Genomic DNA, 24977 nt, shown 5'->3' on the forward strand with positions numbered 1-24977 from the left:
ACCTTAATTACTAAGTATTCTGAGCTTAGTCTGAATGAATTTAATAAAAGCAAAGAACTAAATTCCTGCTAAGGGCTAGTTAATACATTTCACTTTTTAAGTTGTTATCTTCTTATCAGCATCTAAGATACTACGTAATCAGGAAATGGAATGAAATAAATCTCTGTCTGCCTTGGGGTGAACTCTTACGATAGTTAAAAAGTGAAACTTCCAAAATGGGAATGTTTTCTCTTAATCACTATTCAGTTCAGTTCAGTTCAGTCGCTCAGTCGTGTCCGACTCTTTGCGACCCCATGAATCGCAGCACGCCAGGCCTCCCTGTCCATCACCAACTCCCGGAGTTCACTCAGACTCATGTCCATCGAGTCAGTGATGCCATCCAACCATCTTATCCTCTGTCGTCCCCTTCTCCTCCTGCCCCCAATCCCTCCCAGCATCAGAGTCTTTTCCAATGAGTCAAACTCTTAAAAACACTGGTGATTAATACTTTAAAAGTATTTTTGATATTCAAATTATTAATCTCCTTTTTCTAAGTTACCACTAACAGGGATATACTTTAACATATTTACAATCACATTTTAAATGTGAAGTGACTATTTTGTTTCCAACAGTTATTCAAATGAATGCAAGTACACAGGCTTATGTTAAGAGACTTAAACAGAATTACCCTGAGCTGGAACCTACTTCACACCAATGTAACGCCTGCAGGATCTTTCTGAATGTATAGTTCACAGTGTCAGTGGGTTACAAACTATGTAAAACTCTTCATTTTAAGAACCCAAGTCAGAAAGGCCTAGTTTCCATACTCAGCTTGGGCTTACACTGACATGAAGTGCAAGAAAGGACCAAAAGTTAAAAAGTTGTGTTTCATTAACTAAACTCTATTTCATGTGTCCTTGGACAATTCCCTGAAAGAAAAATACAGTCAGGCAATAAAATGAAAGGGATAAAGTTGCTCTAAAGCTTCCAAACCAGGTTTTCAACATTAAACTCGTGTAAGGTACTGAATTTGATCCCACCTACGTGGCATCTCTCTCTAGGAGAGATTTTTCTTTTTCTTATGTGGGAATGGGTTTTAAGGCTACTTTAGATAAAATTCGGAGAAGGCAATGGTACCCCACTCCAGTTCTCTTGCCTGGAAAATCCAATGGACGGAGGAGCCTGGTGGGCTGCCATCTATGGGGTCGCACAGAGTCGGACATGACTGAAGCGACTCAGCAGAAGGTAAAATTAATTTCTTGTAAAACTTGAAGGGAGATAGAAGGTGGTACAAGGCAGACCACACTGCACTGTAACATAAGCTATTCTACCTCTAACAAAAAGCAAGACTTTTCATGTTGATTACTAACCATTTTAAGCCATAATATACTCTTGAATTTCTTGTAAACTCACATGCATTGCTTGATCAATAGGCCATTGTTTTCAGAGCTTTCTTAAAATGGAAATACTAAATTCCTAATTTTTCTAAGCTAAGAGGTTATAATTCTGGGGACTTGTTTCTAAAAGAAAGGAAAGGGGACATGAATTATCTCAACATATTGGTGATAAGGTTGAAAATTGTTCACAATCTCCTCCACACAATAAAGATTAAAAACTGTTAAAACTTTAAAAAGACCTGCATGCCTAGTTTACAGCTCTACGAAGAGCGCCTACTCAAATCAGGCTCTTAAGTAAAAAGAGCATGATTTCTGCTACAAGTGAAAGTCTCATAGTTGCCTCCATAGAAGAAGAAATCCTGTCTCAGCTTCCCTCCTGTCTCTCCCCTTCCTCTCCCATTTCAAATTCACAGAGACTGGGAGCACACATTCGAAAGAGCATCACTGCACAGAAAGACACAAGCACACACTGCCTCTCACAGCTCTGAGGTCCAAGGTTTTATCACTGCTCCACAGAACGGCCTAACGTTTCTCATGAGTTCTTTTTGTTCGCTGCCTAGTTATCAAATCTCCTGTAATTCCAAACGCTCCTCTGCTTCAATGTATTCACATGCCATTACTTTCCTTGCCTAACACAGAGGCAAAATTTACACATGTGGAAGTTTTAAATGTAGAATTTGATGGGTTCTGATGAACCCATAAGCTCTGCCACCACACCCGTAGCTAAAACATGAAGAGTTCCATCACTGCAGTAAGTTTCCTGACACCCTCCTAGCCAATCCCCACCCCCATAAGCAATCAGTTTGATTTCCATTATCATAAATTAATTTTGTCTGATCACAAACCTCATAAATATGAAATTACACAGCATGTACTTATTTATGTCGGGTCTCTTTTCACTCAGCATAGAGCTTTTGAGATTCCTCTATACAGTCGAAAATACAGTAGTTCTAACGGCTGAGCAGTGTTCGCAGTGTAGGTATACTGGCATTTATGTATCTGCTTTCCTCTGAACAGGAGGGTCTGGGTTGTTTCTAATTTGGGGCTGTGTTTAAGGCTGTCATAACCATTCTCATACAAGTCCTCTTGTGAAACCATGTTCCTGCTGCTGGGCGACAGGGCAGGTGACCGTGTAAGGCTGGAGCAAGCCCTTAAGGGTTCCTGGAGCAGCTGCAGTCTCACACACTGGCCCTCAGTGCCAGGCGCGCCTCAGCGTCACTGATGCGTGCTGGCAGCCACTGGACCGGACATTCCAGTGGGTGCCTGGTGGTCTCTCCTTGGCTTTCTCACCCCGATTTGCCACCACGGTGCAGACAGCAACATGGTGAATGAAATAAATAACATCTTCACAAGAACAGTCTTGACTTCACAGAATCTTGTCCAGGGATCCGTGGGCCACACCTTGAGAACCAAGACACTGCTGTTCTGATTATGACAACTATGTTAAGATAATGTTTCTGGGATAAATTTTGTGCCCTCACACTCTACAGAATTAGGAAGGAGGCAGTAAGTCATAACTGAGAAAGCTGAGACCTATCTGAGGTGTGTCACCATGATTCTGCTCTCAGCGGCTAAGTGGGTGACCCTGAGTGAGTCAGGTCATTTTGTCTGTATTTCAGTTTACACATCTGTAAAATGGAGTCATATCAGCAGCTTCCAAGAAATTTATGAGTTAGAAAGATAAGATAATAAATAATTATGGGCATTTGTATAGCACTTTGTGCTACAGTATGGTAAAGTGTAGTACCATACTATACCACTGTATGAAAGTATGGTAAAGTACTATACAAATGCCTATCATTATTTATTATATTAAACATCCTCAAGATCACAATAACCAAAATACAAAAAACATGGTAAAGATGTTGAGAGAGTTAAGAGGAAACACAGCTTTAAGTCAAAGAAACAGTGGCCTGTTGGAGATGTGACATTAAGAGTTTCAGAATGAATTACACAGTAACTCTGCATAAAGCTTCAAGTAGAATCTGATTGTACCTACCGCTATTTGACATTTGAAAGAGATTGTTCTTTTCGAACTTCTTGAAAACACTTCCTTTAATTTCGACAAACTGAAAGAGAAAACACAAAAGTCATCTTTATTACCACAGTTTAAAAAAGTGACGTGCTATATATTAAACTTCCCAGAGAATAAATAACAATTAAGGAAAAAAACCCAATTTTCTCCCATCTAGAATACTGCTGTTAATGTACCCATACAACCTCAAAAATATAAAATAAAATCTCATACTTACATTATTAGACATCATGATAGTAAGCAGGGACTTGTTGTGTGAGTTGAAAGCCACGTTGAGAGTTGTTGCTTGAACCATTATAAGGATGGCGTGCAAAACTAGCAGTTAAGTGACGTCAAGGGAAAAACTGAATTCTGGTTCCAGTTTATATTAACAGATATGTTATTAAAATCTCAGAAGTTTCAAATGGGGAAAAATATGCCTATGCTTTCTAGATCATGCCTTACCTAAGTACTGTATTGTCTTTGTGATTTCCCTGTTAGCTACAGTTGATACACATTTGATGGGATAAGAAACCTATGAAACAAACTACGGAACAAACAAACGCAGAAATGATCCAACCGCTTAGACGGTGAGTTCTGGAGGACAGCCGTCTTGTTCTTTCTGGAGCTTTGGCATTGGGCATGATGCTTGGGAAACGGGATCTCAGGAAAGTTTATTAAATAATGGAATACATTATGGTAAATCCTGAAAGAAGAGACTTAGATATATACATTGTGAATTCAGATAATTTACATCCTAAAACAGAAAAGAACATAAAGTGAGAGTCAGTCTGGAACTGATTTTCCTCTCTGGTTTTCATCGGGGGATGGGGAATGCAGGAGTCAGAAATGTCTGGTAATTAGGATTCTTCTTCAGATGCCAGTTCTGAAGACATTCATGAGCTGCAGAATTATATCGCCTGTGGAAGAGCTTAAATTCCATGGAAGAGCTTAAATTAGAACAGTAACTTTTTACTCCACTGTGTCTGAAACAATCTTTTACTCGCCACAGACATTTTCCCCATATAGTCCCTTAACTTCCCAGATGTTAACCCAATTCTTTTAAGCATTGTTCTTTCAAAGACAGGACACAACAAAACCACACGGCACATTCCTGTGAACCCGCCCTGCTCCCATAGGAAGCGAGTGTGAGTACGTGCATGTATGTAAACAGGCAGGCATGCACAGCATACACCCGTGCGCACACTGTGTTACATAGTAAAACATTTATTCTCCAAAAAAAAGCTTTTAGATGGAGGTGAGGGAGGGGGAAAGAAAACCTCTAGAATTCCTCCCCAGCTAATTTCAAATTTTACTTCTAGATGAACTGTATACATTTTATTTTTCATTTATTTTTTTATTGAAGAACTGCATACATTCTCAGCTGAAGGTTATAACAAAGAATTCATAGGTTTAGGGGCAACTTTATAAAATTCTAACTCAAGTATGAAAAAGCTATATAGATCTATATAAATCTGAAGTATGTATAAATATAACTACCTCTTTATTCTAAAATCCTTCCTTAGAACCAGGTTCTAGCAGTTTAAAGGGGCATGCATACATGACTCTTTAATTTACAGTTAGAGCTGACCCCTGAGCAACATGGGTCTGGACTGCATCGGTCCACTTACACACATGTAATTTTCAATAGTAAAATACTACAGTATTAAACGGGCTGTTGTTGGCTGAACCCTCGGATACAGAGACTGGTTATAATTGATACCCGGATTGCTGCTGCTGCTATTTAGCTGCTAAGTTGTATCTGATTCTTTGGAACCCTATGGACTGTAGCCCGCCAGGCTCCACTGTCCATGGGATTTCCCAGGTATGAGTACTGGAGTGGGGTGCCATTTCCTTCTCCAGGGCATCTTTCTGACTCAGGGATCAGACCTGCATCTTCTTTGTCTTCTGGTGGGTGGATTCTTTACCACTGAGCAACCAGATGAAGCCCCATACTTGGATTAGTCCCTGTGTTCACGGACTAAGTAGACTGTTATAACCAATTTCTCAAAAGAAAGTAGACATTTCATATTAATCTTTAGGATGCACACGCACACCCCCTCTCTAAGTCTGAGAAATGGCTAAGTGAACAGGATAATGTAAAACGCGCATCCCCGAGCGGCCTGAAAGGATACAGACATAGAGGACTGCCATGAAGAAGTGGGGGGCCACCCCGATGTGGGCCCTCCTCCGCTCCTTGGGCTCTGTGGCTGTCCAGTACAGAGCGTCTAATATATCTTGCCCAAAGGAGGAAAACAGGCGATCTGCTACCTAAAGAGAAAAATTAAGGAAGCGCGTTTCTTACTATGCTGTCGGTACATCTTATTAAACTTCAGAGGTAACACAAACACCACAGGAGATAAGCTCCAAGAGAGACAGGAGCTTTGTTTACTTACTCGTTCACATTTTCTCATTCTCTGACACACACGGAGCGCCCAGGTGTTGTACTAACTGAATTAGAATTTGTCTAACTAGCCATGTTTGTAACAAGGAAAATCTTAGTCATAAAAATAAAAGGCAGACGACACATCAAAATCATAGTTCTTCTGGCTTTAACTCTTTGAATTTAAATTCAGGACTCAAACTTTTAAGGACAAATATATCACTTGACCCATTCTCCTCATACCTAATATTGGTAAGTAAGAATAGCTGTGATTTGTTTGAAGTTTACCGTATAAGAATATAATAAGCAAATTTATTCCTGGAAGACATTTTCGAGTACTCATCTCCATGAATGTAGTCCAATAGATAAAGAGAAGCACATAAAAAAGAAAAAAAGGAGGGCTATCATTCAGGATTCAGTTGGAATGTCACATTCTGAGACAGGACGTTCCTGGCCTATCCAACCTCTGTGGCTCCTGTGGTCTCCAAAGCATCATCCTGTTCCTCTTTATCACGGTATTTATCACTGCCTCTCTCCCACCTGTGGAATATTAGCCAGGGGACTAGGCTTGTCCACCTCAGGCTCTTCGGGATCTCAGCATCCAGGAAGTGTTGATTAAACATTTGCCAAATGAAGAAATGATAGCTATCATTGAGGGCGCTCCCACCACACGCCTGGCTTGTGCTAAGCTCCTTCTATTCGCTGTCTCATGGAAACCTTGCAATTCTCCTAATGTCTCCATCTCACAGGCGACAAGCTGAAGAGCAGAGTCACTCAGCAGCTGGCCGCACGTGCAGGATAACCAGGATTGGAGGGAGTTATCTCTAGACTAGAGCTTGGACTCTGCTCCACTGCGCTTAAACTACATCATCAACTGTAGTCTACAGAGTGAGTGAGTATTTAAACCACCGGGATCAGCAATTCATGGATCCTCCTGCTTGGCCTACTTCCTGATAACAGCAACAGCAGCACCTTGTGGGCGGCGCTGTACAACAGGAGGCGCCTATCTTAAGTTTTGGGGGGAGGGAGAAGCCTGGTCAGCTGCAATCCCCCCAGGGAGGAGGCAGCGGGACTTGACAAGGAGAGCTACCCACATGGCCAAAGGGGACAGAAGGCCTGGGCTTTTCTTTGATGGGAGTGAGGGGAGCGCACGGACAGCTACTCTGCTTCACAAACCCAGCCAAACCCACTGTCACATCTCACCTGACCTGGCAAAGCAGGCGTGCGGCAACGAGCCTGCACCAGGGAGCTGGGGTGTGGTTCCAACACATCTCAGTCGATGAATTTAGAAGCAAACAGGATGGCTAGAGTGTGTGGTTTTGTGAAGAGACAGGAAGTCCCCACCTATCACACCCAGGCAGTGGCACAGCAGAGGGGCCAGTAGTCCCACATCACCCCACGTGTCCACCACACGTCAGGAAAACCCACTGCAGACATGACTTTGCCCACAAAGGTCCGTTTAGTCAAGGCTATGGTTTTTCCAGTAGTCACATACAGATGTCAGAGTCGGACTACAAAGAAAGCTGGATGCCAAAGAATTGATGCTTCTGAACTGTGGTGTTGGAGAAGACTCCTGAGAGCCCCTTGGACCGCAAGGAGATCCAACCAGCCCCTTCTAAAGGAGATCAGTCCTAGGTGTTCATTGGAAGGACTGATGCTAAAGCTGAAACTCCAATACTCTGGCCACCTGATGTGAAGAACTGACTCATTGGAAAAGACCCTGATGCTGGGAAAGATTGAAGGCAGGAGAAGGGGACGACAGAGGATGAGATGGTTGGATGGCATCACCAACTTGATGGACTTGAGTTTGAGTAGGTGCTGGAGTTGGTGATGGACAGGGAAGCCTGACATGCTTCAGTCCATGGGGTCGCAAAGAGTCGGACGTGACTGAGCTGAACTGAGTCTAAGAGACAGGGAGACTTACTGGTGTCCCCAAAAAGCAGTACAGAAAAGTACAAACTGAATCTTAAAGGTTAATGACATAACCCAGGTTAGTTTACTATTTAAAAAAACCTTGAGATTCTGCCTAAAAGGAAAGTGGTTTTCTACTGTGCACTTTGCGTAACTGTTTATTTCTTACATAAATGCCGATTTTCACAGGACGACTACTTTAAAGTGTAGTGTACTTTGAAGACATATTGTATTAAAAGTGTTAAATACTTAGAGAAACTGGGAAATCGTTTACTTGTTCTGTGTGAAAATTTAAAAGCAATTTAAAATATAAATCTACTATAGCCAATAAACACATAATCCTAAAAATCTCTTCATAAGATTTACAGTTCTAACAGAAAGCACACACAGGTTTCCAATGAATCGAGACAATACTCCCCTGTCATCTGACAGTTTACACTCTCAAGGGGGCACTGACTCCAAAAGGTCTAGACGGCCGGTCGCCCTCCTCCCCACGGGAGGACACGATGCCCTGCGGACCGGCTGCCCCCAGTGTGTCCTGGGACGCACAGGCACCATCTTGTTAGAGGGATTCTAAATCAGAACGTGCGTTCTCAGAAGGCCACCCCTGATGGTACGAAGCCGAGGCTGGAGGCACGGCTGGCAGAGCCGGCGGGAAGCTGTCCCGTGCAGGCCGCCAGGCGCCGTGGGCCGGGCCTGCCGGGCTCACCTCGAGCATGTTGTAGATGATGTACAGCTTGATGACCGACTGCCCCCGGATCAGGTGATACATCATGGAATAGTCCACGTAGTGCATCATGAAGTAGCAGATGACCAAGATGACCCCCTTCAGGATGTCACACACCTGGGCGGGCTGAAGCACACGTCTGTCCCTGAAACAGATGAGAAGTAACAGACGGTGAGTTTCACCTTCCGTGCTCTTGAATAAATCATCTTTACGGGAGAGGCAGTGGCAAACAAAGGGAACAGCCAACAAAAACTTCACGTTAACGAGGAAAGTTATGCTGACTGCTCAACAGTAGCACATTTCCTGCCCAGGTCGAGAATATGAAGATACTAGACCAGAATTACAATGAGAGGAAGTGGGAACCTTAGCGAGTGACCGCAGAGGGCAGGTGGCTGCTGGCCGAGCGCCTGGAAGCAAGGGGTTTCCACAATGAGGACACAGGTCTCCCAGCTCATCAGGATCCCGGGATTCATGGGCGCGGCGCTTCTGACACAGGGACAGCGTTCTACGCTACTTTCCATGATCAGTTCTTACAGACAGCACAGTGTTCCACTGCGTGGATGCATCATAATTTAACAACACCGACAGATTCCCAGCCTTTTGCAACTATAAACCATGATGTAAATAAGGTACATGTCATACCTCGTAAGTGAAAACACATTCATAGGATAAAGTCTTAAAACTGGAATCTCACGTTCTTTACGCTCACTTGTCCTTCTGGTAATACCTGTGCTGCCCTCTGCAGGAGCTGTACCAATTTACACTTGCACCAGACGCCTGGAAGCTCACGTGCATCCATGCAGGGACGCTGGCTAATGCCACTGGTGGGAATCCAGTTCAGCAGTTTCACTGTTGATTTCCCTCACTAGAACACTGACATAGTCTTCATATATTTATCTATACTTTCTGTGAATTCTCTCCTCATATCTTCTTCTTACTAGTTTGTAGGATGGTTGTTATATTACAAACATTAGCCCTCTGCAACATGAGTTGGAAATACAGCTGCCCCTTGAATAACATGGGTTTGAACTGTACGGGTCCACTTATACGTGGATTTTTTTCAATAAATACGTTACTTCAGCACTACGGGACCTACAGTTGGTTGAGTCCATGGATGAGGAAACACAGATAGAGAGGAGTCCTGGATACAGAGGGACCATGGATATGGCAGGCTCTACAGTGCACGTGGGGCTGGTACCCCAACCCTCAGGGGCTCAAGTGCTGACGATGGTTTTTCCCCCTAATTAATATAAGCAGAATCATTCCTTACTTCCGAGGTCAGAGTCAAAAGAGCTAAACCTAAATTATGAATGGAAATGTATTCCTAAGATACAGGGAAAAAATACATTACAAAAGAAGGAAGTAAGATGTCTATCACGACACGTAAAGTTCCTGGGACTGGGATGGAAAGGTGTTTTCTCTCAGTACACTGCAGGCGACTCCTCAAGATGGAAAACGCGCAGGCCCTGCCTTGGCAGCTTCTTCATACCGTGTGACCAGCAGAAAGCCTGAAGACCTGCATCAGGAGACGCAGAGCCTCTTCCCCTTGCTGCCGTGATGGCACTGCGGCTCCTACTGATGGGTGAGCTCCCTTTCCAGGGGCCGCCGGCATCCTGAGCTTTCACTTACTGGCTGCTCCCTGGCTACCTACTCCCTGAGCTCCTGCCGAGCCCTCGGACACGTTCAGATCAGGGGCGCTTTTCTTGCAAAGATCCCTGTTGGGTTCAGCAAGGATGGGAAACCGCTGCCAGAGCGCTGTAAGGTGACGGTGAGGCACGCAGGACCTCAGTGACGTGCCCTGGGCACGGCTTTCAGCCTCATCACAGAGAGAACATGGAGCCCGACAGACGCCCCCAAAAGAGGCAGACTCTGCGAAGACTGCATCCAGGCAGGGCCAGCAGCGGATGACCCTGGGCTGAACCAATGAGCTTAGATGCAGAGACGGGTCAGGACGGTCCAGGTCACACCCTGGGCCTTGAGACGGGTGCAAGAGAGCGAGGGGAGTTCTTCTCAGCAGTGAAAGTTCAAATCTTGGGGAAAACTGCCTCCAGGACAAGGCTGATATATCTCCACCATCACTTCTCTGTCCCTTTCTGGCTCCAGTGCTCTTCTCCCTCCCCACAGACAAGGCCCTGTTTTTCCCCATGAAATCAGGAGTGAGCTATGTCTTAGTTCGGACACTGAGCCCAGAGCACAGAACTCTGCCAAGGGCTGTGCAACTCTCAAGGGAATTCGCTGCTCCCTCCCCCCACGCCGAGATAAGTATTTGTCAAGAGCTGGAGGTAAACATTTCTAATGCAAACAATGAGAAAAGGAGACGTGCGGACACTCTTGGGCTCCTGGACTGTCTGTACCCCTGAGACGGCCGGGGCACAGATGGCAGCATCAGCCACGAGCGCCCACCCACGCCCCCGCAGACGTGCGGGCACAGATGGGCACACACTGAAATGCACACATCACCCGTGGCCGGGGCCTTCCGTTTAAGCGCTGGAGGCCGTGCTTTATGAATGAAAGAAAAGGACAGGAATGAAATGCAGGATGGCATTAGTGAATCTGCATTAATTACCCAAAGGCTTTAGGTAACTAATTACAGCAGAAATCTGTAGAGCTTTTAGGACTTGAATGGCATCTACTCAGTTAACTGGTCTCAGCCAAAGCTCTTTAAGAGATGAAGGGACTTTTAACACATATATGTTCAATTGTGTCTCTTTATAAACATTTACAACAATGGAACAATGAGATAGTATATTCTCTAAGAAGGAACAGGCTTCCCTGGTGGCTCAGATGGAAAGAGTCTGCCTGCAATGTGGGAAACCTGGGTTAGATCCCTGGGTCAGGCAGATCCCCTGGAGGAGGGCATGGCAACCCACTGCAGTATTCTTGCCTGGAGAATTCCATGAATGGAGAAGCCTAGCAGGCTATAGTCCACGGGGTTGCAAAGAGTTGGATGTGACTGAACTGAACCAAACATTGAAAAGCTATAATCTCAAATAACATAATATCACACTGTTTAAACAAAGATGATACTAAGTCCAAAATCTCGCATAAATAACTTTAACTTAGCTTTATGTTGCCTAGGATTAAACCAGGTTGGGAAAATGCAGAAGCACTGCAGAAACACGCTACAATCCCCAGGCCCTGTGTGGCAGGCCCCTCTCCAGGCACTTCGTACACTCTCTCGTTCAGTTTCCACAGTAACCTTATGAGATCCTATGAGGAAGGGACCACCACCATCCTAATTTCCCAAAGGGTATCAGGAATGTGACTGCAGCTGCAGTTCAGAAATAACAAGTGGCGGAGCCAGGATCCGACTCTTGGCCTCTGGCTCTAGAAGGCAATTTCTCACTCCCGCCTACTATTCTAGACGTTTCTTTAAAAGAACTTTTTAAACTCACAGGAATCAGCAACTCAGCATGTTTGATCTTTCAGCCTAATTTAATACTGTATAATTTATCACTGTACTGTCATCTCATTTGGAAAAATGATTGGGCTAAATACCAAATAAAGCTACAATTTTTGCTCTTTGTTTCTAAAAAGAGAGGAAAAAGGGCTATTTCCACTGGGTCTGCTGCTTTCTGTGCACTCTCTGCTTTGGTGGAAATGTTCCATCGCTTACATCATAACTGGTTGCTATGGAGATGACTGATTTTAAAAATTAGAGAGATTTATTCAAATAAAAAATAAAAGAAGCAGAACTGTTCAGAAACAAAGGATCTTGCTATCATATAAATGTCCCTGCAAATGAAACAGGAAAGCCGAAAAAACTGAAGAAAAAAAAATTCTAAGGTGGCATCACAACCTCTCTGAAGTAAGATTGAACCTCAGAGTAAGTTCACCTGGTGGAAACAACCCAAGCCAGCTCCAATGTTTGTTTCCTGCTCTTCCAGGACACTTGTGGATGACTGTGTGATACGCATTTCCAACTCCAAAGGAAGCTTATCCACCAGCCCTGCCAATCAGCTTTGAACTGGTTCCTGAGTAATGCTTTCAGGGTGAAGCTCTGCCTTATAAATGACTATCAAACAGCAGATACTCCCAATTCATTTTGCAAATGCTGAAAATCCCACACAAACATATAAACAAGTGGAGGAAGCGGCTGGACAAAGTGAAAACCCCGCTAATCTAATTTATAGCTTGGCTATCAGTTATCACAAGACAAGTACTATTAGCCAAGAAATTCAACAGAACCTAAAATCATTTAAAACTTTCAGGTTAAGCCACACTTGCGGAAATTAAACTTTCTACATTTCTAAATTTTATCTTTCGGTCATTCAAATACTTTCCCTGGATTTGCACATTTACCCGGGAAAGGACCCTGTTGTTTCAAGAGCACTCTTGGGGAACAGAATGATGGAGCAGACAAAGATAGTCAGTTGCAGGGTTTTCCTCGCCATGTGCAGCAGAAAGTGCTCAGCTGACCAAGACTGAAGTGTGAGCTGACAAGTGAACAGAAAGACCAGGAAAGAGGAAGCAGCGTCTGTGACCACGAGACCGCGGTAATCTGTGCCTACTTCATGTTCAAATCGCTGTTCGAACATGCCAAGGCACCAGCGCGAGGCACTTCATCACAAAACACACAGGCTGGAGCTATCTTTCTTTCTCTCTTAACGCTTCTAGCTGCTCATGGTAAGACTGAAAGAATGAAGAAATACAAAGGACTATTGGAAAAATGTGAAAAGTAAAAAATGGTGTCCGTTTTTGAAAGAGAAGTCATTTTCTCATTTTAAAGTAAACTGCAATTAACTATTGAGATTAAGAGGTTTTCTTACTTAGAAGACTGAAAATTGAGCACCTTAAGGTTTTGCAACAGATGGTAGAAAAATTAACCACAAATGCTTAAACTGAATGACTAAAGTGTTTCTTGGGCTTTAAAATGATTCCAAACTATACTAGGGAAAAAAGCACTGGCTTGATAAAGCTATGTTTGGTGCTTGGATGATGCAAAATAAAAACCGCTCACATCGAAGGAACTTAAGCTCATGTGAAGGAACTGATGGGGCGTGGGAAGTGAAGGACTTGATGTCAAACCTAGACAACATGTGTAATTGAAACTCATTTTATCAAGTGATCTTCCTAGGTTAGGTGAGATTCTGCTCAAATCCTGCACAAATGTGGACAAAACTATCACCAAGTTAGGATAAGGAAGCTTGTTTCCTTCTGAAGTGTCCATCTCCAAACAGTCATGTCTGTTTCCCATTATAATCAATATCTTGTTTGTACTGATGTCAATTTGGACAAGAGAATAGAAGAAAAATCAGGGTTTACTCACCACGAGGAGTCCCTGTGACACCACATTCCACTCTACAAAGGAAGTGAGAGTGCTCCTCCCTTCGGTCTGATTTACGAGAAAGAAAGAGAGAGAGAGAACGTTGTAATGTTGCTACGCTACTGAGAGCGCCAAGGTGAGGAGGAGGAGGGGACGACGAGACCTGCGGTGGGAAGACCCTCTAACGAGACCCTGCTCTCTACAAATGAGCATGGAGGCCCGGCCTGGGAGGGGAATGACGGCCGGCCGTGATCCTCGGAGAAGTGGCGTGAGCATGCCAGGGGCAGCACAAATCATTCAGGTCGGAATTAAGGCTTATGTCTGAAAAGAGGGAAAATCTCATGTGTGTGTGTGTTCGTGTGTGAAGTTCATTTCAGGGAGAACTACCTTGGAGGAGGTAAGGCAGGGGGAGGAAACCCAACGGGTTAAGAAACGCTCGAGCATCTGAAATTCTTAATTCTTCAGGAGATGAGAGAGATTTTTATGGGGTAAGTTACCACTGCCTTAAAAACAGAAAGGTACTTGAAGCTTCCTAAGAGATATGCTTAAAACCAGGGTGAGGAATCAGTAAAATTTACTTGCATGTATTTTATTTGCTCTAATAGTAAAAGAAAAATACTCTAGCATTTACTACTTAAACCTCACCTACACTTATTGCTGTCTAAAATATCACAGCAAAGTTTTCAAAACCATCAGTTCTTGGCATCAGATAGTATCATTTTTCTCTACAACTTCGCTCACCTTCTAACTCAAGTAAGACTGAGGATTCTAAAACACAAAATGAAGTCACAGCTTGGAGGAGGAAAAAGGATACCTGGCATAAAATGCCAGGTAAATTAGAAATACACATACAACTGTTATTATTTATTTATTCTTTAAGTTCAGAAAAATAACACTGGGCACCTCTTTAGCATAAAGCACATTATGCTACATTTAGCAAATGTAGCTACTGTACAGCAGTCTACTTCTCTAAAAACAAAATGCTTTCATTCTTTCAAGAAACAAAGATATCTCATATAATAAACCAAAACTTAATTCCCATTTTCATCTCATCATTTAAAGAATTACCTTAATTCAAGAATTTTCTCAAATGTTTTTCCAAAATTATACTACCCTATCTGAGAAAGAGGGAAGAAATACATAAATCAGTAGGCTTTTAGAGAACCTGCATGCGTTTATTATAACCTACAACAAAGTATGTAAGGCCAAAGATTTTTCAAGATTGTTAATTCGTTAGCAATAATTTTCACCTAGTTATTCCTGAAATTGCTAAGGGTGGGTGTAAACGTTTTATGGAAGCAGTGCACCCTTTGCAGATAACGTGCAGACAGCTACAGAGTCAAGAAAAGTTACCCTGCCAACATCTCAAAATAAAAAAATATTTTCACAGGGTCAGAGGCTGGCAAAGTGCCCATCAGTGGAGCAGCCACAATACAGGCCGGCCTCCTTAAGGGCTCCTGAGTGGCCTCAGCCTGAAGGAAAAGCAGCGAGTCGGCTTTGTGTCAGGGCCGATTAAAGCCCCAAGCCAAATCCTGTGACCAGTTTACGGAAGATTCACAAGCGGGTTCAAAGAGTCCATTCTAAAGCAGAAAACCTGGGAAACTGTCAGCTTCCACAGGCCCCACAAACACCATGCCAGGCGTGACTGAACGTACAGGAGGTGAGAGCGCCGACCCCACTGCTGAAAGGAGGGCTGTGCCAGCCCTCGGCCACTGTCGGATGCCGACAACACGGCACCAGGGCCTGCAAACTGGTGCTGCGTTCATGCCAGCACTTAACCACTTTGACAAATATACTTTCTCCTCGCTCCCCAATTTTCTGGGTATAATTTCTAAGAACAAGAGACTAGGAAGACAATAACTTTGTTTGTTTTGGGCTGCAGCTAGAGGCAGGCGGAATTTTAGTTCCCTGACCGGGGACCAAACCTGTGCCCCTGTGCTGGAAGCATGGGGTCTTACCCACTGGACTACCAGGAAGTCCCTAACTTGTTTTTTTAACAGAAAGGAAACTAAAACACAGGAGTGTGAGAAAAGGGAAACACAAAAAAATACAATTGACCTCTTTGCTGATCTTTTCCATTTCTTCTTATCTCTTCGAAAAAATTAAGTCAGACTGAAGGAAAGAGCACTTTTTGCTTGCTGAAAAAGATGGAAGATGATTCAGCCACAGGAAAGAAAAGTAAAATAATCCTGAACAGAACAGAATGTTCGAAGAGAAAGAAGGCGAAACTTGTCTGATCAATAATTTTGTAAAAGAGAAAACATATTCATATACTCCTAAAATATCTGAAAGGTTTTAGACTTAGTATTAACAATAGTTTTAGTAATACAATTTTTTACATTATATTTTAAGTTTCAAATATTTCAAGTTAGGTGCTTTAAAAAATAATGCTCAGAAGACTTTGCTTTCTAAATTGCTCAAAGAAAATATGGACTGCAGCCCATGTTACCGTCAGCAAAGTACTCCATTCTGATAAAGCACACTTACGGCGCTGAGACAGGGAGGCAGGGTCTTCGTATCTGTACGATCTGCCTATGCTCATGGAGTGCTTAGAAGTGCGGACGTTCTGTTATTCCATTTTAACTGCGCTTCACGTTATATACACATATGTAACTGACGGCATAAAATGTAATTTTTCAGAGGAGCCAAACTGCAGGAACAGCAAGAATCCTCTGCCCAGGAAAACTGAACGGCGCCTTGCAGGAGGGTGACGGGCTGCCCTCTAGTGTCGTCCTGGCTGCAAGAGCGTGAAAACAGAACAGACCTGAATGCTGCTTTAAAATGTCACTCAGATTAATTTAGATTAAAAAGTATTTTAGAGAAATATATGAAAGTTATCATCTTTATTTTATAGGCTAAAAAAAAAATCTGAAAAGGTCTAGAAAAGGTTGGCTCCAGGGACTATCGACCCACTGAAGCCACCAGGAGCAGAGGGCTGAAGGCATCCTGGCTCTCTCCAACAGCTCTCCCGGTTTCCAGAACAAACACCAAAGGGCTTCCCTAGGCGACCTTGGTGCCTTGCTCCCTCAGGGGACACAGACACAGTTTAGATGCCTCTGCCACAGCAAGAACTCGGCTCTTCAAATAAGAGCCGCGAAACAGGGGCCCTTGGGAACACGGCAAATCCCCTTCGTCACTCACCCCGTGAACATCCACTGAGGGCTTGAGAGACCCCAGGAGTCCCTACAGAAGGACAGGGTCTTTAGGTTACACAGCCTTTTGACCCTTTACCTCATCATGCCAACAGCCACACAGAACACGCTTAAAGACAGCTAGAGCAGGAACTTGCCTCACACTGCTGAGCCGAGAATAACTTAGAGGGAGAATAACCCAGCTCACGGAGCAGACATCAAAAGCTACATATGGCATGAGTTATCCTATGTTAGGCAGCCTCACCTGGCTTTACCCAACTTTCCATGTGTTCATCCTTGTTACGCAATCACACATGAAGACTTCTGTTTAGTAATGTCTTACCAGATTTTTTTTTTCCTGGTGTTCTGAAAAGGTAACTGAAATAACCATGACTTTATTGAGCTCCCAAAGGTGATAAAGAAATAGGGATAGTATAGAAGGTGAGGCTTTGTGAATGTTACAGATATCTTCTAAAAAGGTTTCCTGGTATGAATAGGCCTTCTTAAAAATTCTTCCAAAGGCATAAAGCAAGTACTTGAATAACTTAAAGTTGATGGTAAATTCCTAAAAAAGATTTCCCCATTTGATTAATTGTACTTAATAAAATATAAAACATAATTCTTTCATTCTCGAAGCAGAGTAAGAAGACAAGAGTATAAAGCATTACATATAATAACGATGTGATCTTAACCCTTGTAATTGTTTTATTCCATGCTATCTTGCAAATGAGTTTTTACTCTTATCATAATATCTTGATAAATAAATTCTTCTAATTTATATTGGAGGGATTAGTAGAAACAGTGTCAGACTTTATTTTTGGGGGCTCCAAAATCACTGCAGCCATGAAATTACAAGACGCTTACTCCTTGGAAGGAAAGTTATGACCAACCTAGATAGCATATTCAGAAGCAGAGACATTACTTTGCCAACAAAGGTCCGTCTAGGCAAGGCTATGGTTTTCCCAGTGGTCATGTATGGATGTGAGAGTTGGACTGTGAAGAAAGCTGAGCGCCGAAGAACTGATGCTTTTAAACTGTGGTATTGGAGAAGACTCTTGAGAGTCCCTTGGACTGTAAGGAGATCCAACCAGTCCATTCTAAAGGAGATCAGCCCTGGTGTTCTTTGGAAGGAATGATGCTAAAGCTGAAACTCCAGTACTTTGGCCACCTCACGCGAAGAGTTGATTCACTGGAAAAGACTCTGATGCTGGGAGGGATTGGGGGCAGGAGGAGAAGGGGACGACAGAGGATGAGATGGCTGGATGGCATCACCAACTCGATGGAAGTTGGTGATGGACAGGGAGGCCTGGTGTGTTGCAATTCATGGGGTCGCAAGGAGTCGGACACAACTGACCAACTGAGCTGAACTGAACTGAAAACTGATTAAGGCTCATTTTGAAAAAGGCTGAATGTCATTCGGTACTTACTAAATACCAAGTACACACTCATTTACTAAAAGAGAAACTTCTAGGACTTTAGTCTTTGAAAAGAAAGCAACATATAATTCTGGATATATTGTATATTAAACTTAGTTTCTGTGGTTATTGATAATAATGTTATTAAATATACATTTAATATACCCATGAAGAGTCACCTACTTCATAGCTAAGTTTCACATATTATTGTCCACTTCAGTATTCTGACACTTTTTGGAATGAAATGTATTTAAAATAGTGATGCAGTGTTAGAAATGCAGCCTGGGCAACTGTGCTAGAACTGTGATGATGTTGCAGAGAGGGACTACATAGAGGCATGGAGATACAAGTACGGAGGAAAAAGCTGTAAAATCCCATCTCTAACCTCAAGACCAGTAAAGCATCACGAGTCACGTAAGCTTTACATTTTCATCTTCCTGTTCCCAGTTTCGGAAGAGAAGGAAAGAAGGAAACTAGTATCTGTTCCTGTCACTACGCTGGGTATTCTTTTTACATCTCTCAATCTTTGCAGTAAAAGATGCCGGCACTAAATATCCCCTTTCTGAGGATGGGGACACAGGCTGAGAGAAGTCAAGTAATGGCTCCTGAGTCATCAGTTCCTCAATGCTGGGCCAGGCTGTCTGATTCTTCCCACCAGGACAATGTCTTTCAGGGTTTTCCCCTCTCACAAATCAGAGGGTGTCTCACCCGTAAGCAGGTAAGGCTTGCCAGACCACGAAGACAGTGGCTCTCAAATGAGATGGAGGAGGAGCCTGCAGCGGGAGTTCCGTAGGAGCTACTGATGCTACCCGCCCCTCCACGTCCCAGCCTAGAACCTGCTCCTCACTTTATACAGAATGATGCCCAAGAGGCTGGGGACGTGAAGAAAATAAAAGTACAGGCTGAGCAGCACAGTGGCCATGTGGTCGGGCCTGGCCCTCAGCGCTGGGCCCTTTCTATACTTCCCCGGTGGCTCAGATGGTAAAGAATCTGCCTGCAGTGCCGGAGATCTGGGTTCAATCCCTGGTTAGAGATCCCCTGGAGAAGGGAAAGGGTACCCACTCCAGTATTCTGGCCTGGAGAATTCCATGGACAGAAGAGCCTGGCAGTTCATAGGACTGCTAAGAGTTGGAGACTACTGAGCAACTAAACACACACACACACAAACACACAGAGACACACACAGACACACACACACAAACACACAGACACACACACAGACACACACACACACAGACACAATCTGCATTATTAACATCTGTCGCCTAGCCAAAACAAAGTTCTGGTTCAGAACCATTCGGGGAAAAAAAAAAGTACAAATAAAAAGTAGAAATATTATATAAGCATATTATATAATATTCACTACAAAGATAAACAGCATTAGTTGATGTGTTAAGGGCCAAAGTATGAAAGAAACGTAATGAATTATTCCTATTCTAAAAAAAATCTATCCAAGTTGATTATTAAGCACAAGTAGCAAAAATAATTTAAACCTTTACAACAGTTCATCATCTTAAACTTACCTTAGGCCATAGCAAGGCAGAGTGAAGAGCCTGAATAGGGCCAGGAAGACTCTGACGGGAAGCAGGGTGAACACATAGAGAAACGCGTCCAGGCACAGAAAGATTCCAAAAACCATGAGCTGGATTGTAAAAGGAGAGAGGAACATAAAAGACAGAATGCAAAACAAATTGTTCTTTAAAATATTGTAGATGAAAATTTCAAACAGTCAAGGAATTTCTAAACTTGGTAGCAAATTCATTTCTCATAACTTAGCTATGGGAATAACAAGCTAACAGCTCTCCTTGTCGAAAATGAGCCATATTCTAATAAAAGATTCCTTTTCAAAATGCAGGCTTGCAGTTCTTCTTCTGGAGCCTTTGGTTTATCATCTACACAAGTCAATTATTCAAAAGACAAGCCACCCTCAAGCACAACTATGAGACATCTGGCGTAGCTCTCTGGGCGCCTCCTCAAGCTGCAGAGATGCTATAGAAAACCCTTCAGATGAAACTTAAACTCTAACTTTAAAGTAAAGATATTACTTGTTTTAATACAATTTTAGGTACACTTGAGCTTGCTGTGCAAAGAAGTTATTATTTCTCACTGGAGGAGTAGCTGTTAATGTCTGCACCTCTTCTTTCTCGTGTGCTTGTCACATCCTTCCTGTTTCCGGTGATACTGTACACTTTCATCTGTTACATTTAGGACTATATTTCTTGCTCTCCACACTTCATGGCAAACAAGGGAAAAAGTGGAAGCAGTGGCAGATTCTATTTTCTTGGGCTGCAAAATCACTGCAGATTGTGACTACAGGCATGAAATCAAAAGACGCTTGCTCCTTGGAAGAAAAGCTATGACAAACCTAGACAGTGTATTAAAAAGCAGAGACTCTGCTTATGATAAAGGTCCATATAGTCAAAGCTGTGGTTTTTCCAGTAGTTATGTATGGATGTGAGAGTTGGACCATAAAGAAGCCTGACTGTTAAAAGAACTTATGCTTTCGAATTGTGGTGCTGGAGAAGACTCTTGAGAGTCCCTTGGCCTGCAAAGAGACCAAACCAGTCAAACCTAAAGAAAATCAACCCTGAATATTCATTAGAAGGACTGAAGCTGAAGCTCCAATACTTTGGCCACCTGATGAGAAAAGCGGACTCACTGGAAAAGACCCTGACGCTGAGGCAAAAGGAGAAGGGAGTGGCAGAGGATGAAATGTTGTTTCAACAGCATCACCGACTCAATGGACATGAATCTGAGCAAACTGCGGGAGACAGTGGAGAACAGAGAAGCCTGGAGTGTTGCAGTCCACTGGGTCGCAAAGAGTTGGACATGAGTTAGCGACTGAACGACAATATTTCACAGAGGGAGGGTAGAATCTTGTGATGCCTTAGCAAATAGCCACACCCAGGCTGCTAACCTGTACTATTTCAAGAGGGGTGACTTTCTGTACATTTGACACACAGACATGGTATGATGTACACACCCTCACACACAACACTCCATGTATTCTTAGTCAATAAACTGACCTCCAGAAACGTACTAAGTAGCTAACATGCACACCGTTACTGGAAGAGCTGCAATACGTTCCCCACAATTCATATGCTGAGGGCCTGACCACAGCCCTCCCTCCCCACATCTCAGAATGTGACTGTATTTGGAGTGGGGGCTCTTTAAAGAGGGAATCAAGTTAAAATGAGGTCGCGAGGATGGCCCTTATCCAGCATGACTGGTACATCCCTGTAGGAGCTGTTAGGAGGCAGACACACACAGGGAAGATGATACGGCAGGGATCAGACGGAGTACACAAGCGAGGGGAGAGGCCTCAGAAGACACCAACCGTGACGACCATTCCATCCTGGGTCTTCTGACCAGACTGAAATCGTCTCTTAAAGAATCAGACTTTCTGTTAGAGAACAGTCATCCTTCTTAGGCTTAGAGAAACTTGTTTTAGCATTGCTTCTCATCTACGGCAAGCAACAGTAACAAACGTCTAAGGGTCTTCCCATCCCATTTTAAATCAGCCCAGGAAGCAAAAATACCCCCACCCCTGCACGCTCAGCATCTAGGGACCACCGGAGCTATCGCGACACCAGATCACAATGCGAAAATGGAAGGAAGCAAGCGGCTGTGATCAAAGACACTTCGACTGGGGGCCAGGAAAGAACCCAGCTATGCCTTTCAGGGTTCAGAAATGTACCAAGCGACTCCACTCCTGTACCTACTGCTCAGGCGTTAGGTCTGTTCACAAAGCACAGCATCCTTTTAAATCCTTTGCAAACGATAATGAGAAAATGTCCTTAAAAGACAATAAACAAGATGTGACCCTGAGAACAGTTACCCTTGAGGGAGGGAGAGGAATCCCTGGGCGCCCTGATGGGCAGTCCAGGGTGTCTGGTTTAATCTACCTGGTGACCCAGGTGTCTCGGTGGCTGTGCCAAGAGGGACTCCCATGTCCTTGGGCCTCTGGGCGTGCGGCATTGAGTGCTGATTGCTTCATCCCTGTCAGCTCCTGAGCTGCTAAGTTTCAGCCCTGCTCGGCACACCAGGAAGCCACAGTTTTGGCGGCTGGACCCTGGCCTAGGGCTGCACGTTGGAGTGCAGGAGCTGGCCTGCGCGCTGCGGCTGTCTACCCCCGAGCCCCGCAGGTTTGAAGCCGTGTGAGCGCAGCAAAAGATCTCAGGCCCAGTTTTTGCTAGGTATAGAAGGCAGCGTGCTTTGGCATCTTGATAAAATGTTGTAAACTGTTGTGGTTGCTTAGTCACTCAGTCGTATCTGACTCTTCGCGACCCTATGGGCGGTAGCCTGCCAGGCTCCTCTGTCCGTGGGATTTCACAGGCAACAGTACTGGAGTGGATTGCCATCTCCTTCTCCAGCGGATCTCTCCGACCCAGGGACTGAACCTGAGTCTTCACTGCAGGCAGATTCTTTACCCTTGAGTCACCACGGAAGCCCACCTTGATAAAACAGACAAGGATTATGATTTACTTTTCATTGGCATCAAATAACCACAAGGCAGTCACGGAATCTGAAGCAATGGCTGATGAAATTGTCCCTAAAATGTGCAAGGTGTTAACTACAAACCAGAGAGACTGGTGTCATATGCCACCCTCTGTCTCCCTTCTGAGAAACAAAAATCTCCTTTAAATGTCACTGGAAAGGTCAAAATGAATACAGTGGGGTGGCTAAAATCAAAGCAGCATGATGCTGCTGGAATCCATCTCGACCGTGGGTGCACACCCATCTAACCAGATGGTAGTCACATCACGGTGAGCCTGGGTCCCTGTCTCTAGCTCGCCCTGTCCCCATTTCTCTCCTACTCCAGTTCCATGCACCCACCCCCGCACCACTTTACCCATCTTGTAGAAGGTGATAAATTATGTATGTCTAAGTTATAACTATCTCTTGCCTTAGCTGTGTCTGAGCTTTACGGGGTGGTGGAGGGGGAAGCATTATAAACATGTCATCTCTCTGAACCAGCAATTATATGAATTTTTTAAAAAAAGTGAAGTCGCTCAGTCGTGTCCAACTCTTTGCGACCCCATGGACTTGTAGCCTACCAGGCTCCTCCGTCCATGGGATTTTCCAGGCAAGAGTACTGGAGTGGGTTGCCATTTCCTTCTCCAGGGGATCTTCCCAACCCAGGGATCGAACCCAGGTCTTCTGCCTTGCAGGCAGATTCTCTACCAGCTGAGCCACCAGGGAAGCCCAATTATATGGAATATAACAAAATGCAAAGACACCAAAGCGTAATGAACATGCTTCAAGAAGAAATCCTACACTGCAGTTGCCGGCTTTTACCTCTTCCAGCTGGTGGATTTTCCCGGGGTTGGATGACAAAATGTTACCAGAGGTTTTGTGTGAAAACTTCCCAGGGCTGACTTAGGCTTTGATTTCTTCCTCCTTCTCTCTCTTAACTGAGCATTCATTGCCTTTCTGTCTCACAGGAGATCTTGTGTGGAAGGGTTTCAGAAGCCTTTCGCAGGTACTGGGCAATAGGGCCAGGCGCTGGCCTCCATCCAGCCTCATCTCCACCGGGACCTCATCACCATGCCCCCAACTCTGCAGCGAGGTTTGGGGGCTCACCTGGTGCCTGAGCAGCAGAGGCAGGGCCAGCCCCCCACAGGTCTGCAGAAGACGTGGCTTTGAGACTGAAGCACTATTTCTACTAACGACACCTGCCACTCAGCCTCAACCTTGCCACTGGATTTGTATGTTTAAAAAAAAAAAGGATTTACCACTAAGCTTTTAACATCTGAACCTCAATGAGAAAGCCACAGCGATTCTGTAACGCCGGCCAACACCACCTGCTAGTGAGAAGCTCCACAGCCAGCCCTCACCACACTCATTCTGAACCTACTGCTACTGCTCTTGATCATCTGAAAGATGCTAGCCTCAAAACAAACAAAACAAATAAAATGCCGGCCCCTCTCCATGGAGAGCAGAGCAAGGTTTCTTCACCTTTCAAAAATGTTTCCTTTTTTGACCAAAACCTCCTGCCTTCCTTTTAATGCCACTTGGAATTTCAAAATAAATAAAATGGTATGGCTACAATTAAAAGCAGCACAAGGATTTGGAAGATGCCTCTTTGAGCTGCAGAAACCACCTCTGGCAATTCTGTATCCATTCCCCCACAGCCCCAAGCCGGGCAGCAGGGGTCAGGCAGGAGGAGGGCTTTCTTTCTGCCCCTGCTCTCAGTGTGTGAGGCTCTGGGTTCACTCCTGCGTTTTGCTCAGTCCTATACATGGGATACGAGGTCACTGGGGAGGGACCCCTTCCCCGGGGAATTCAAAGTTAGCGAGAAGGACAGCATGGTAAGGGCTGGATGAAGGATGTACTCTGGGTGTGCTGGGGACAAGCTAAGGGCTGTGCACCAGCTGGGGTGGGGACGGGGGCTAGGGAGTGGGCACCCCGGGGAGGCAGGAACGGTCAGCAAAGCTCCCCCACGAGGAGAAAGATGGGCACGAGCTGCTGCCAGGCACAGAAAGGAGGAAGCACCTTGACAAGAGCGCCTGAGTGCTCTCTGTTAGCTTCACAATGCCATCTCTGGACTGTCTCATTGACATAAAAGCGAAACAGCGGCTGCAACTACCTCTTCTTAATATACCCTCACACTACAAAGCAACTAAAAGGCTTTACATGATATTTTCATTCAGTTCCTTATTTTGAAAGGAAGTTTTTGATTTATTTTTCCTAAATGTTTATCACCTGTCTGACTGTCAAAAGAGCAGAACTGAGTTCCTCCACTAGAGAGATC

General features: G+C 44.2%; 1 protein-coding gene across 1 annotated transcript in view; it reads right to left on the reverse strand.

The window, feature by feature from the left end:
• Positions 1-24977, reverse strand: part of TAPT1 (transmembrane anterior posterior transformation 1) — a 63748-nt gene that overhangs the window by 14156 nt on the left and 24615 nt on the right. The window contains exons 3-7 of the mRNA XM_015096648.4: positions 19747-19865; positions 8394-8556; positions 5526-5661; positions 3629-3726; positions 3376-3445 (exon numbers count right to left, since the gene is read on the reverse strand). Coding sequence (XP_014952134.4) covers positions 3376-3445; positions 3629-3726; positions 5526-5661; positions 8394-8556; positions 19747-19865 — 586 coding nt within the window. The remainder of the gene's footprint in view (positions 1-3375; positions 3446-3628; positions 3727-5525; positions 5662-8393; positions 8557-19746; positions 19866-24977) is intronic.

The sequence above is a fragment of the Ovis aries genome, chromosome 6, assembly GCF_016772045.2.
Source record: "Ovis aries strain OAR_USU_Benz2616 breed Rambouillet chromosome 6, ARS-UI_Ramb_v3.0, whole genome shotgun sequence".
Classification (NCBI taxonomy): Eukaryota; Metazoa; Chordata; class Mammalia; order Artiodactyla; family Bovidae; genus Ovis; species Ovis aries.